This window comes from Xiphophorus maculatus, chromosome 17 (assembly GCF_002775205.1).
Source record: "Xiphophorus maculatus strain JP 163 A chromosome 17, X_maculatus-5.0-male, whole genome shotgun sequence".
NCBI lineage: Eukaryota > Metazoa > Chordata > Actinopteri > Cyprinodontiformes > Poeciliidae > Xiphophorus > Xiphophorus maculatus.
In genome coordinates, this window is record NC_036459.1 from 10,613,310 (window position 1) to 10,628,557 (window position 15,248).

The 15,248-nt window shown below is 38.5% G+C and overlaps 1 protein-coding gene across 4 annotated transcripts in view; it reads right to left on the reverse strand.

The window, feature by feature from the left end:
• dock4 (dedicator of cytokinesis 4) overlaps positions 1-15,248 on the reverse strand; it is a 125,521-nt gene that overhangs the window by 31,346 nt on the left and 78,927 nt on the right. For 3 of the 4 annotated variants that reach the window (XM_023349960.1, XM_023349961.1, XM_023349958.1), the window contains 13 exons: positions 13,619-13,811; positions 12,502-12,638; positions 10,601-10,735; positions 10,086-10,184; positions 9,083-9,177; positions 8,818-8,893; positions 8,500-8,600; positions 8,286-8,344; positions 7,430-7,578; positions 4,210-4,295; positions 2,246-2,272; positions 1,782-1,877; positions 1,591-1,651 (listed from right to left, as the gene is read on the reverse strand). In XM_023349960.1, the coding sequence (XP_023205728.1) occupies positions 1,591-1,651; positions 1,782-1,877; positions 2,246-2,272; positions 4,210-4,295; positions 7,430-7,578; positions 8,286-8,344; positions 8,500-8,600; positions 8,818-8,893; positions 9,083-9,177; positions 10,086-10,184; positions 10,601-10,735; positions 12,502-12,638; positions 13,619-13,811 (1,314 nt within the window). The remainder of the gene's footprint in view (positions 1-1,590; positions 1,652-1,781; positions 1,878-2,245; positions 2,273-4,209; positions 4,296-7,429; positions 7,579-8,285; positions 8,345-8,499; positions 8,601-8,817; positions 8,894-9,082; positions 9,178-10,085; positions 10,185-10,600; positions 10,736-12,501; positions 12,639-13,618; positions 13,812-15,248) is intronic. The other variant, XM_023349959.1, reaches the window with a different exon arrangement.

Consider the following 15,248-nt stretch of genomic DNA (forward strand, 5'->3'; position numbering starts at 1 on the left):
GTATTTCTTTGGCAAAAGTAGCAGCCGCATAAAATGAGCAGAACATAAAAACTCTTATGAATTTAATAAGCATTCAAATCTGTCTGCATTTATCATCAAATCTAATTGGACTTTTAAAAAAGGTATGCAAGAAAATTTTAAAAATGATAGACCATGTCAGAGGTTCCTGTAGTTTTATCTAGCTATGGAAAGAACATCAATGACATTAAAATGTTGGAAAAATTACTACTGTTCTTGTTTAACCTGAGATACCAGTAAATCCAACTGCAATGATGCTCATTTTGAACAATAGACTGTATTGTCTGCAGTGTCATGTCATGTAAAATACCAAGTTTATGAAGCAGGACAGCTTTTTCTAAGTTTCATGTACCGTAGATAAAATAGGATTGACTTAAGATATATTACATGCCGAATTATCAATTAGTCACATCTAAACGGAGCAAACATGCTAAAGCTAATGGGAGTTTACCGAGAACTTTAGCTATATTTGTTAAGATATCCGTTTTCTACAAGAAATGTTGGAGTTTTGTAGCACGTTGCAGCAGCTTTCTTAACTGAGTCAACCCAGACAGGAGCTACACATCTAAGCTGTCCTGCACAGAATCAGACTGGGATAAAACACCAGTCACATTCAAGAGAAAGGGATTCTGTAGCTTTCTGACTGTCATACTAGAGTGAGCTAGGTGGAACAATCAGTCTACTAACGTATTGCAATGCTGATGAAATGTACTGTTATGTCCCAGAACTTGTAACCTTACTGAGTTTTCAACCTTATATATGTTGATCGCACTGAATTGGTTAATTAATCAGACTGAAACTAACTTTGATCAGTAAGGATTGGAGATGAATCGATGGTATTGCCAAATTTTCTGTTTTTGAGGTTTTAATTTGTAAAAGAAAGAAGAAGAAGAAAAAAAATCAACCAATGCACTCTTTGGTTTACTCTGAATATGGATTAATGTTGACAGCTTCTATTAATTTTGACTTTGAATTCATGTCAACTCACAGAAGGAATGAGATAAAGGAAATTTTTAAAAATTATTTTCTTTCATTCGAAATGCCTTTTTAAGGAAAAACTGTAAGGAAAAAAAGAAACTGAAATCAGAAATTGCATTTAATAATAATAATAAACAAAAAATATTTTATTTTTGCGCCGTATCGCCCAGCCCTAGGGATCGCCTCATTAAGACGGATCGTCTTAATGAGGCCACATCTATATTTAATCAATACTTAGTGTTTGATTGGATAGAGAGTCATGTCAATACATTTCAACAGATTTTGAGCCAGTCAGTGTTAGCCTATTTTTTAATTGATAAATCAAATTATGCAAGCGCGTTTTAATTTGTTACAGATTGTCTGTTAATTACTTTCTTTTCCTTTTATAAAAATCCAATCATCTAATTTACGAAACTGCCAATTGACTGGGATGGAAAAATTGCTGCACTGCACCTGTCACTAATTTTTTTTAGCAGGTTTTGGTGAATTAAATTTGAGAAATTTTGTGCACAAAATGCTCTCTCACATTAACCCAATGCTTATATCAGATGAAGTAAATAAATAATCATTTTTAAGGGAAGAGCGAAAACTCACCAATAAGCTGACAGTACATCCGATCTTTTTGCCATCCACTTCCCCCAACTTCATACAATCCCTGTGGAATAAACGTGAACATGTAACACCAGATGATACAAGAGCCGAATCGGACAATCTAATACATCACGGAGGACACGTGTGCGCGTGTAGGTGTGAGTGTGTAGGTGTGAGTGTGCGTGCTCTCCGACCTGTAGTCCAGCAGCCTTTCCATCAGACGAGTGACGGTCGCGATCAGAGAGATCCCGCTCTCCCTCCACGTCTCCCTCTCAATCTTCTTCAGCAAGCTGCGGGACAAATGAAGAGAGACAAGGACAAGACGGAGAGAACGTCAAGACTCGAGAGGGGGGCGAGGGAGATGGAGAGAGTACGGGAACGGGGGATAGCGATGGAAGAAATTACTGAAGAAAGAAAATGGCTCAAAGCAAAGAGGAAATTAATCTCGGTCATGCAAAGTGTCACCTATGCTTGTTGGCTCGCCTGCCGGAGTTAAACCATGAAGCTAAACAGATTATATAGATTATAACAACTGCTTGGTTTGATGGAAAGTTAGGAAAACACACACACAATAGTTTTGTATTTTTTTGGGACCAATTGTTCCCCCTGTTTTCCCCTCACACAGACGACACAGAGACCAAAGACGAGAGCGTCTTACCTAGGGTACGGACCAAACAGAGGAATTCTACTCCAGGCGGGAAGCATAGGCGGAATAAATTAATATTAACATGATTAAAAATTGGCACAAACTCACACGGCTCAGCTTAAGGGGTGGGAAAGGTCAGCAGGTGGGACAGTTGTTGAAAAGCAAAAACAGAACTGAAATATGCTGAAATCATAGAAAATTTATTGCAATTTAATCAGAAAAAGCAAGAAGTTACAGACTAGAATAAGCAAAAAATAATAATGATAAAAGAATTAGATTATGGGGAAAAAAAAAAACTTCTTTTGCATTATCACACTGCATTTTACAGATTACATATAAATAAACATTAGTTATTTAGTGATCTGCTATTTCTAATATGTAAAAAATGATGGGAAGGTGAATGATTTGCGACAAACGGATCACAGTTTAAATCACCTACCGAGTCTTACAGAAGTTTTCACATCCTTGAACTGTTACACATTTTGTCAGGTTATAACCACAAACTATTGTTGGGATTTTGTGTTTGGACGCCATCAGCTTCCCTAATCTTACCTAAGAAAAGCATCCCCACAGCATAATGCTGTTGGGGATGCCTTGTCCTTCTTGTGTTTAAAGAAGGACAAAGGATAAAAGGTTCCAAGTTATTTTTACAAGTAAAAATCTGAAAAGTATATCTAATAATTACATTTAACTTTTACATTAATTTTAACTTGCCTTTAGATTATTTCGTAATTAGGAGACATAGTCAAATCATTCTGTGTGCATTTAATGGTAAAAATGCCGATAGATTTTTTCTGCTTTTTTGACAAGTGAAGCGTTAATCAAACATTGGGTAGAAGCTCCACATTCAGGATAAGTGAACTTAAGTTTCCAGAATTTAAGTAAAACCACTGTCCTCCTCTGCTGCAGCTGCACATTATTTGCAGGCTTGTCACAATAAACAAATAAATTAATTGCACGATAAATTAAAAGAAAATCAATCATTTTCATTTGCTTGATTTATCGTTTTTCTCTTTTCTCCCTCTGTTTTTTTTTTTTTTTTTACCAAAAACTGGATGATAAAAGTCTTCAGTTTGGCGCTTTGGTCTCAACTGTCCCTTTTTTAAAGACAATTTTGGTTACATAGATGTCATAATTCATTTTATTTGTTGTTTCTGTTTGGTTTATTTCAAATTTGGATATTTAAAATGTCTTCCAGTTCCAGTGTTTAAATGTTCATTAGAATTAAAAGTTCATTGGATCATTGAGAATGTGTTCTTGCATTATTGTGCCATTATTACTATTGTATTACTTGAAAATGGTCCTAAAACAACAATATTATCTATCGTTTATCGCAAAAGATCCTAGGACAATTTATCGTCTGGCAACATTTGTTATTGTGACAGGCCTAACTATTTGTGTCTGTCACATAAAATCCCAAAGAAGTGCATGAAAGTCGCATCTGGAATGTGACGAAATGGGAATAAGTTCAAGCACTGCAAACACTTTCGTAAGCCCCTGCATGTGATGGCGAGGAGATGTTGCTTATGCAAATGAACTTGAATTACTATTTAACAGGAATGAGTTAACAGCAGTGTCCAAATATTGGCCCACAATATGCAAAATATGCAAAAACAATAAAAACAAATGATGACAATATCACACACACACAAAGTCGGACGCATGCCTGCAAACAAACACTGAGCAGATGCAGCAGAAATCTGGAAACAGACGGACAGAATGAAGAAAGCCCATCGACAGATGTGGTGAGAGTGAAGATCAAAGTGAAAGTGTTTACTACTAACCTCTTCATGTAACTACTCTGCTTGATTTAAACTGCTCTGATGTAAAACTCCGTATTGCAGATCTCTTAATACTAATGTTCAAAACCAACTAGAACTCAAAGACGAAACTTTAAATTTTTAGTTGTGTCTCGCCAAAATGTTCTGCATTATTCTACATAATTTGTGTTTCCTTCGCGTTTTTTAGTAACTCACATGCTATTGAAGAGTTCCCTGTAGGTTTCGTCTCCTTTACCCTCAGACATCAGACTGTCCAGTTTATCAATCAGCTTGGCCTCAACCTGTGAGGAGGAAAAAAACAAAAAGAGAAAGAAGATATACAGCCAATTCAGCAACACAGATAAAATGACTGGACAGAATCCAAACACAGACGGTTCAAAGGTCTCACAAGTGATGTGGATCACGTCAAAAAACAAAGAAACACAGCTCTTTTCTTTGGCTTACTCAAATGAGTAATAAAAAAAACCTACTACTCCCTGTTTAAAGTGATGTAAAATTGTTGCGTTTTAAAGAGAAAAAGCTAAAAGAACATATGTCTATTACAAGTTTTGAAGCTTTGCACCGCTGTCTGCTATGAAATGTAGCACGATTTAAAATGTTGGGGACATTTTCTGCTGAGGGAGGCATGTCTTTTAAATAGAAAACACACACAGACTGCAGATGCAGTTAGGAATGCTAATGACGCCAGTACCACTAAATTCTAATGAGACGTAGAAAATGTTTAATGTCTTCAGTATATATATATATATATATATATATATATATATATATATATATATATATATATATACACAGTACAGGCCAAAAGTTTGGACACACCTTCTAATTCAATGGGTTTTCTTTATTTTCATGACTATTTATAAGGCAAGAAATCCCACTTATTAACCTGACAGGACACACCTATGAAGAGAAAACCATTTCAGGTGACGACCTCTTGAAGCTCATCAAGAAAATGCAGAGTGTGTGCAAAGCAGTAATCACAGCAAAAGGTTGCTACTTTGAAGAAACTAGAATATAAGGGGTATTTTCAGTTGTTTTACACTTTTTTGTTTAGTGCATATTTCCACATGTGTTATTCATAGTTTTCATGCCTTCAGTGTGAATCTACAATGTCAATAGTCATGAAAACAAAGGAAACTCATTGAATTAAAAGGTGTGTCCAAACTTTTGGTCTGTACTGTGTATATATATATATATATATATATATATATATATATATATATCGGTATCGGTGTAAATAGCAGAGGAGCCAAACACCAACTCCTCGTAGACCGCACAGTTGCCCGAGACTGCAAAACCCGACACACCAACCTGTGCATGGCTTGGATTGATTACAAGAAAGCCTATGACTCAATGCCGCATACTTGGATCATTGAATGCTTAGAGATGTATAACATCAACAGGACTCTGAGAGCCTTCATTGCAAACTCGATGAAGCTGTGGAAAACCACCCTTGAAGCCAACTGCAAACCACTTGCACAAGTGTCCATCAAATGTGGCATATACCAAGGAGATGCTCTGTCCCCGCTACTGTTCTGCATAGGCCTGAACCCCCTCAGCCAAATTATCAACAAGACTGGCTGCGGATACCGACTCAAAAATGGGGCCAACATCAGCCACCTTCTCTATATGGATGACATCAAGCTGTATGCCAAGAGTGAGCGAGACATCGACTCACTGATCCACACCACCAGGATCTACAGCACGGACATTGGGATGTCATTCGGACTAGAGAAGTGTGGTCGGCTGATCACAAAGAGGGGGAAGGTCATCCGCACAGAAGGGGTCTCACTCCCAGAAGGAACAATAGCAGACATAGAGGACAGTTACAAGTACCTAGGTATACCACAAGCAAATGGCAACCTCGATGAGGTCACAAGGAAAGGAGCCACAGCTAAATACCTCCAACGAATAAGGCAAGTCCTGAGAAGCCAGCTCAATGGCAAGAACAAAGTCCGCGCAATAAACAGCTATGCCCTGCCAGTAATCAGATACCCTGCTGGAATAATTAGCTGGCCAAAGGAGGAGATAAAAGCCACTGATATTAAGACTAGAAAACTACTAACAATGCATGGAGGATTCCATCCCAAATCCAGCACCCTGAGACTGTACACGAGCCGCAAGGAAGGAGGCAGAGGACTAGTGAGTGTGAGAACCACAGTCCAGGACGAAACAACTAAGATCCATAAATACATCAGGGACAAAGCCTCAACAGACAATGTGCTCAGTGAATATCTCAGACAACAGGGAACGGAGGTTGAGGTGCCAGAGATACCATCATGGCAGGACAAGCCCCTACATGGGATGTACCACCAGCAAATAACCCAAGTGGCTGATATCAGTAAATCCTACCAATGGCTGGAAAAAGCTGGACTCAAGGACAGCACAGAGGCCCTCATCCTGGCCGCCCAGGAACAGGCCCTAAACACCAGAGCAATAGAGGCCCAGATATACCACACCAGACAAGACCCAAGGTGTAGGTTGTGCAAGGAGGCCCCTGAGACAGTCCAGCACATAACAGCAGGGTGCAAGATACTGGCAGGGAAAGCGTACATGGAACGACATAACCAAGTTGCAGGCATAGTGTACAGAAACATCTGTGCAGAATATGGACTGGAAACCCCGAGATCAAAGTGGGAAACACCCCCAAAGGTGGCGGAGAACGCCAGAGCTAAGATCCTGTGGGACTTCCAGATCCAGACAGACAAAATGGTAATGGCGAACCAACCAGACATTGTCGTAGTGGATAAACAACAGAGGAAAGCCGTTGTGATAGATGTAGCAATACCAAGCGACTGCAACATCAGGAAAAAGGAGCACGAGAAACTAGAGAAATACCAGGGCCTCAGGGAGGAACTGGAGAGGACCTGGAAGGTGAAGACCACAGTGGTGCCTGTGGTCATCGGGGCCCTCGGGGCAGTCACCCCCAAACTGGACCAATAGCTACAACAGATCCCAGGAACAACATCAGACATCTCAGTCCAGAAATGTGCAGTCCTTGGCACAGCCAAGATACTGCGCAGAACCCTCAAGCTCCCAGGCCTCTGGTAGAGGACCCGAGCTCAGAGGATAAGAACCACCCGCGGTGGGTGAGAAGGGAATTTTTTTTTTTTTTATATATATATATATATAGTATTTTACACTACAATAAATTTGACTTGTACTGTAGAGTTGCATGCAGATTGGTGTCCCTGCTATTCTTAAAATGTTAAGTGAGTAAAGACCTCTGTAAATTTTATGTAATCTTAACGTTTACTTAGGGTTGTCGGATTATATACTCTGATAAAATCTGCCTCTTTTTTTTTATTAAAGAGCCATTCATCCTCCACGTTTTAAATCCGCCTTTGTACGGCTACTTCTGATCTCCTCGAAGTATACAAATGAAGATTTTAGGTAGACGATGAACGTGTCCCACCTGCTTGAAATTGCCACTGCGCCTCTGCTCCCAGTCCATCATGTCATGGAAGATTGGGATCATGACATTCCTCAGGTCGGGTTGGGGCACCAGGGTCACCTCCAGGAACGGTCCAATCATGGCCGGGATGAAGTTCAACTTGTGTTCCCCTACGTCCAAGACAAAGTTCGAGACACGAGTTCGACTTTTGATTGACTCGTGAACTTTTGGACCTGACATGACACTGAGGGAAATTTCCTATTTTGAAGGGCTTTTTTGATTGGTTATCAGGAGTAAAACTTCTCAAAGAATTGTATGTGGAATTTTTTTTTAAAACTTATATGGCATGTTTATTAACTGATATGAATGTATTTTAAAGACTTAACTTTAGCTAAATTTGTGATCTACTTCTGTTTACGTATCATCATAATCAGTAAGACTAAGCATTTATATCTGTATCTTTTGATGAGCATGGATGAAGGCTAATGAAGTTAAAAAGAAAGAAAAGATTTTGTTTTTATTAACACTTTTTTCTTCCACCAGACTTTCCATGAATCTGCTTGGGCACATTACTTTGAATATCAATAAAGGTAAACCCTTTTATGTCTTTATCTTCACTGAGTGATCAGTGATAATAGGCCACAGCATGAGCAGCATTTGAGATGCATTTTAAGTTCTTCTCAAATTGTGAAAATATACAATTAAAAAGAAAAAAGTTTAACTTTAAAAATGTTAAATATATGACATATATGGGTTATTACAGTAAAGTGGAGACCAGTTAACCAAATAAATAAATAAAGCCTCATGTATGAACTCCGTCCTTGGTGCGTCTATCTCACACATATGTAATAATTTCTACTATTTGCATTCAGTTTACCTAAATTCTGCCACATGCTGAAGATCTCACAGCCCATCATCACCCTCATGTCTCCGTACCTGCATGAGAAAGAAAACAAATTATCAGGAACACATGCTGATGACATGCAAAGACTAAAAGGACTTGTACGGTTCATGCTGTTAAACCTAAACCATGCTGCTGAACGAACACGATTTTCAATAGTCTGCGTCCATTTGCAGCAGCCGACACTCACTTCTCCAGAATCTTCTTCCTCTTGGAGGGCGAGAAGGACTCAAGCTGAAGACAAGGCTGGTTGATGAATATTACAGACAGGTAGAAATACGAGTCCCAAACCTGGAAAATCGCACAGACCAAGCTTTCTTTTAAAAAGTAACACTTTATAGAATTTCGAGAGACAAATTTGGCATTTGTATTTCCATTCATTTTGATTTTTCTTGTCTGATCTGCTTTAGTTTTTAACAAAACATGTTACTTGTGATTATCAAACTAGAGGCATAGGTCCCTTAACATCCTGGAGAGGAGTTCAAAGATGGGATTCAAACGGCTATACCTTGTAATCAAAGTTGTCGTTGAGGAAATTCTTCCTCAGGGCGTCAGAAAGGTAGAGGACAGTTGTGATGATAACGCTGAGAGAAAAGGGCAGACATTTTATTGACTATTCATATCTGGAAGGCACTTGTTGAAAACAGTAAAACAGAACCTCAAAGTGTTAAAAAAATAAATACTGAGAAAGAACAGCAACAATAGAAGATGAGAACTCTTGCAATCATCTCTTTATAATCTCACGTCCTATTTTTCTGTGATTGTGGTCTTACTTGTTCGTGACGAGTCGCATCACGGTCCAGTCTTTGGGAAACATTTCCGGTCTGATTAGGATTCTGAAGACGGTGAAGACGTGAAGCAGGAAGTCCTGCAAAATGAACCCACAGACGACACTTAGAGGTAGTTTGCATATTCATGTGTACACGTTTTATAAAGTATTAACTTTCATCTGCTGCAGTCTTATAATAAAGGTGTTTTATTTATGCTTCCTGTTAAAAAAACCCTTCAATCCAATAATTGCTTTTTCACAAGTCAGCAATACATCAGCAGTTTTGAATAAACAGGAAATGATAAAATATGGAATCTCCGGGTGATTACAAGTCGCCTGCAGGCATTGGCTGAAATGCATGTACTCAATCAAATGATGCTAAGCTCAATTTAGTTTGTTTTTCTAGTGAGATGAGTTGAAAATACTGAATATGAAAATTTATGCTCAGTGCTGAAGGACTATTGATTTAGTCGGAAAGTATTTTCATATATTTATGAAGTGATTTTGCTATGGCACCACATTGGATGTTTACCTTCATGAAAGATTTCTAACTATATAAAATAAAATAAAAACCGCTATGTCTTTGATTTGCTTTTTGGAAAGTAGATTTAAAACAAGTAAGAAAAAAAAACACAAACAAAACAAGTGAAGAAAAAATTACAATATAACCCCCTCAAAACAGAAAAAAATTAAAGAATAAATAAAAGAATTAAAACAAATTTTTATATGCATTTGCAGATCTTTTTTTTTTTGCTTAAAGGTGATTTTGAGCAACAACAAAAAAAATCACTTTTGGCAAAAAATGACTTGGGCCACTGACTTAGGAAGGTGACAATATTTGGTTTACTTTCAGAAAAGCATGGCAATAGTATTATAGATGAACAATTGAGAACAGTTTTCCAAAACAATGACAGATAAGGGAAAAAAAAAATATATATATATATATATATATATATATATATATATATATATATATATATATATATATATACAGTATATGGCCTTACCCTCAGGTCGTCTTTGCTGCTGAATGCCTGCAGCAGCTTCTGGTAGTGTTTGTCACTCATGTGTCTCAGGAGTGCCAACAAACACGCCACAAACTCACCCTGACAGAATAAATGCAAAAAATAAATACATTCTAATGTTAGGGAACATTAAAGGTGGATAAATCGCAGAGTCTAACTGTCCTGTTTCTTGTTTTTGTTGCCTTGTTTTCCTTTATTTGACATTTTCAGGACATGTTAGATGTCTAGGTTAACAACCTGCAAGAGCTAATCCAACATGATCACTGCCTCAATGGGAAAGTCTTCCCCTATATTTAAATTTCTATTATCACTTAGTAAAAATTATTACTATCAACATCTCCACTCCCCATCTTAATTACCGCCTGTAATATTAATAATGTTGGTGGAGTGATAGTCGCAACTCAATTTAACATCCCTTAATTACGCTTGGATATTTTGCACGTAGCCCAAGCTATTTAGCATGAGCACACACACCCAACACACACACCCACACATACAGTGACATCCTGAAACTGCAGTCTCATGGCAGGCCCAGCAGGTTGGGGCCGGTTGCTGATTTCCAGGATGGTCCTCAGCAGCACTTCCAGCAGGCTTTCCACTATTAGCTCCACTTCCTCTGACACAGCAGGCTCCTAAACAGCAGAGAAATCAAACATTTTTAACAGGAGACACCAACCAGCATCCACATTCAGCTAGCAAAATGGAAAGAACTTTTTGTTTACCATTAATTGAGTGAAGAAAAGGGGAAAAAATTGAGACTTAGTGACTCCATTGTGACTTTTTTTTTTTTTTTGCTTTAATAAGCTTCGGAGAGCTTTAATTTTTAAACCTACACATCCTTCGCACTGTACTTAGTGCCAAGATAAACTTAGCTCCTTGTCTAGTATAGATTGTCACAGTGCCAGTTGTTTAAAAAAAATGCTGAGACTGTAGATCTGATCAAGTTCAGCAGAGGTTCTGTTCCCTATTCTGAACTTTTACAAACTATAACGACAAAAGTTACTAGAACATGTACATTTGGTCTTCTTAGTAAACACACAGATGCAGCTGTTCTGGTCGTATTAGTTCATTCAATTCCCTTTTTTCAGAGCGTGTTCCTTGGGGCAGCACTGGGCAGTTTACCTGCAGGACCAGGAACACTTTCAGGGATAGAAATGTGCACATTTTGGACGGGAGAGGATGGTTCAGGAAGAGTGGAAAAAACATCAAGTTTAAGCATGAAAAACCAATCTAAACCATAAAAAGGTCCCATCGTTCTGACATGAAGTCCAGACTTGATGTATTTTTATCTCAATTTTAAATAAAAAAAATAAAGGCATACCAAAGTTATCAAAATAGAGATTAATAAGCAGTTTAAAAGCATTCACATTCAGAAGTTGGCATCATTGGATGGAAAGGCTTGTCAATTAGCAATGATCCACACACTGAACAGGAGAAAATTTACAGTACATTAGTGACTGTTATTATCCTTGAAGCATCCAGCCAATGTTCAGAACTAAGGAAGTCTTTTGTTTATGATATAAAATGTCATCAAGAAACAGGATGAGTAGTCCAGTTCCCTTCTATTTTAGCTCTTAGGACTGATTGTTTAATTAAAAAATAGTTCTTGGCATTAGATACCTTTTTAACAACTGCATTAATGTACCCAGTTTAAAAATATTAATATTTACTTTTTTGTACGTGACATTGAGCTAATAAATAATTTGGATGCATCTTTATACACTTAACCACACAGTTCTGAAGGCTTATATGTAAATGTATTTTATCTCAGTTTTAAAAACAAAAGACAGGCTCACAAAAGTTATCAAAATTTAATATAACTAAATAAAACAAAGCAGTTCACCTCCTTTCTTGTCTTCTCTCTAAACCTGACAAAACGTACAGGTTTTGGGCTGATAATGAGAAGAAGCCTCACAGGTGCATTACAGTAGCTGCCAACTCTGTCGCCTCCCTTTAAATATGTTGCCAATCTGAGCAGTGTCTGTCCTTCTAGGAGCTTTTGCCATTAACTGCCCTTCTGGCATAAATCTGTGCAATCCAGACCCTTAACACACATATACACACCCCTACACACACCCGCTAATCGGACAGATGGAAAAGCTCAAAGTCACTTCAACAACCCCACTGCTAAATTGACCAGCCTCATTAGCGAGCCGCACACCTGCCAATGTCCATGTTGCCACCGCTAATTGACAGCGCGCAAACAAACAAAGCAGTCTGGTTTGTGGAACGTTTTGCCAGGGAGGCAGCTTCACGAATCAATCTGACAGCTGCAAAACCGCCTACACTTGGCTTCAATTACTTCCGGAGACGGCACTAACTTTGACCGACGCAACCAGCCGCAGCTCAAGACGGCCCAACGTGTCATTTTGGTCACACGTTAACTATTTGTACTCACCACGGTGCCGTTGTCCTCCTTCTTAATGAGGGACAGCATGCTGGTGAAGATGCGCGCGCACATGACCAGATCTCTCTGCTCCTGCAGGCAGGTGTGCAGCACCCGCAGCACGACGGGTAGCAGGATGCATCGGGACTCTGTAAAACAAAATGGATGCCACGCATCAAAAAGTGACTGATAGTTACACTCATTTATTCTTATTTAGTTATCTTTACATTTTCTGTTGAAAGGTTATGAAATGAAAGCTAAGTGAGGCAAATTTGGAGTTAAATTTGTATCTTAAGCGGTTTTTATTATTGCTTTTTTTCTAAGCAAAATTTTAAGTATTTGACATAAGACTCTTTCGGTGAAGCTTAAAAAAGTTTACATTTACTATTGTATGATATCATTTCTTACCGATTAATGTCTTGTGATAGCATACTATAAGGTAAACTACAAAAATATGTAACAAAATATTATGTTTTGAAATCTCTCTCTTACACAAAATCCCCCAATTTTAATATAGTTATTTAATGCATAAAATATAGGCCAGGGTTTTCTTCAATTACACAAATAAATAAGCCATTGAGAGATGGGAATAATAAATATTCAAAAATATAATAAAAAATGTTCTCCCTACATTTTTTGGCATTTAGCGAATGGAAATAACCTAAAACAAACAAAAAACTGTTTAGTCTCATTTAACTTCAGAGTGAAAAGTCTTTTTTTTTTTTAGGTGTGTGAAAATACCTGGCTTCACTTTCCAAATTTAGGCTTTTAGTCAAACATTAGATTGCACTTCATTATAAAATTGTGCAGCTTGAATATCAAGCTATTTCAAGGGGTTTGTACAAAAATCAAGCACTTTCCAAACCGTAAAATTGAAATTCAAGCATTTTTAGGGGTTTTAAGCACCTGTACAAACTCTTATACATGTTTTTCATCCTACTACATATTCTATTTAAGTGTCATAAATATCCAGAAAAGTGGCTTTCTGTCATTCTGGTTAATCTAGTCCATCCAGATTGCGCAATACATTAGTAATGTTAAGGGAAAACATTCCCACAGCATTTCCCTGCCTCCACTTGATTTTTATACACCCTTTTTCCCACAACTGAACACAACTCAGGAGCTTCACCTGGGTTAATGTAAAGCTGGCTTTCCACCGTCTTGGAGATGCACTGCAGCTTGACCGCCTCCAGGGGGCTGTCGGCCTGGACCACGGTGGGCAGGCTAGCCAGCGTCTCCCTGACGAACCCGGCCACGTCCCGCACGGTGAAGAACTTCAGCAGCTCGCTGTAGATCGCCGGGAACGTCCGCAGGAACACCGCCTGGGCAGAGGGAGACGAGGAACGCTCGGTTATGAACGGGCAGCATCCATTACGACCATAATCACTCAGCCGAAAGACTTATATGCCAACAATAGATTAAAAAGAGGCTTTCGCAGAAGCGCACACACGGATTTCTCAAATAAGAAGTAATATTTTCGCTGTGTGTTCAATGAATCTTTGCCTAAATCAGAGCTGCGTACTGCAAAACTAATTTGCAGAGAAAGCAAATGGGGGCACATTCAGGGGATTCATTACACCAGGTTTTCTACAAGAAAACACACACAACCTTCACATTCACTACAGTGTGATTCCAAAGCTTTTTGTAATTCAAATCAAATTAAATATGCACTTGCGAGACAAAAATGACCACCAGGAGTGGATTTGGTTGCAACTCCAGCATGTTGAAACTATGTAAGATCAACAAGAATTGCAGTCCACTAGTTTTTGGAAAATACTTCCATTACTAATTTTTACTGAAAATTTTACTTTTAATCTAAAATATTCAAGGAAAATATTTTCTTTTTTTTTTTTGCAACAACCCAGGCCACATTGCCTTTGGGTGACTGTGCTATTATTTGTTGGCCTGAGTGTGCAGCACATGTAACAGATTAGGTGGGATTAACATCAGCCTGACCCGCATCCTCCCAAAGCTATGGTTGTGTTGAAAATAAAGATTAAAGCAGATCAGAGGAAACAGATTGCATCTACAGGGAGATCTAATGCTGCACTCACAGAGTGCCTTGAAAAAACGTCAGAATTTTCACATTTTGCTACACTACAACTGCAAACTTCAATGTGTTTTAAAGAGTCGCTGTGTTCAAGTCGCTGTTTAGTGTTAGTTTTTACTAAGTGCTCTCACCAGAGCCGCCTCTTGCACACGTTTGCTGTCTCACCTGAACGGACGTGTTCAGCGTTCTGATGGATTGATTTTGCAATTTAACTGACTTGTAAAGGCTTGCTTCAATGGATTTTATTTAGCAAGTATCAGATAAACACACAAATGAAAGGTGTCTGGATGCTTTTGCAAATTACTGTAACGGTAATTCCTGCAGCTGTAAAGCAGGAAGAAGCTGAGGAGATTTTTATTTTTTTCTGTCCACACTCCTCTGACAGGATATGAAGTGCAGTAAATTGTTCTAATTGTTTAACCAGAATTAGAGAGCAGACAAAAGATCAAAACAGGCAACGCAACACAAACACCCAGAAATAATTTCCCCGACAACAGCGCTCAGCCGCGCAGCATTTGCTCCCACTGTGCAATTAGGATTATCTTTGGCATCTATAACTTGCTTGTTTTGGTCTTGGTTGAAATGCGCGAAAGCAGCCGCCTCGCAGCGCGGACCTCCCACCGGAAAAAGAAAAGAAAATTGTCACAGAAATTCGTAACTCTCGACTCCGGCCCCCTCTGGCAGCGTGTAATTAAATTACAGACAAATT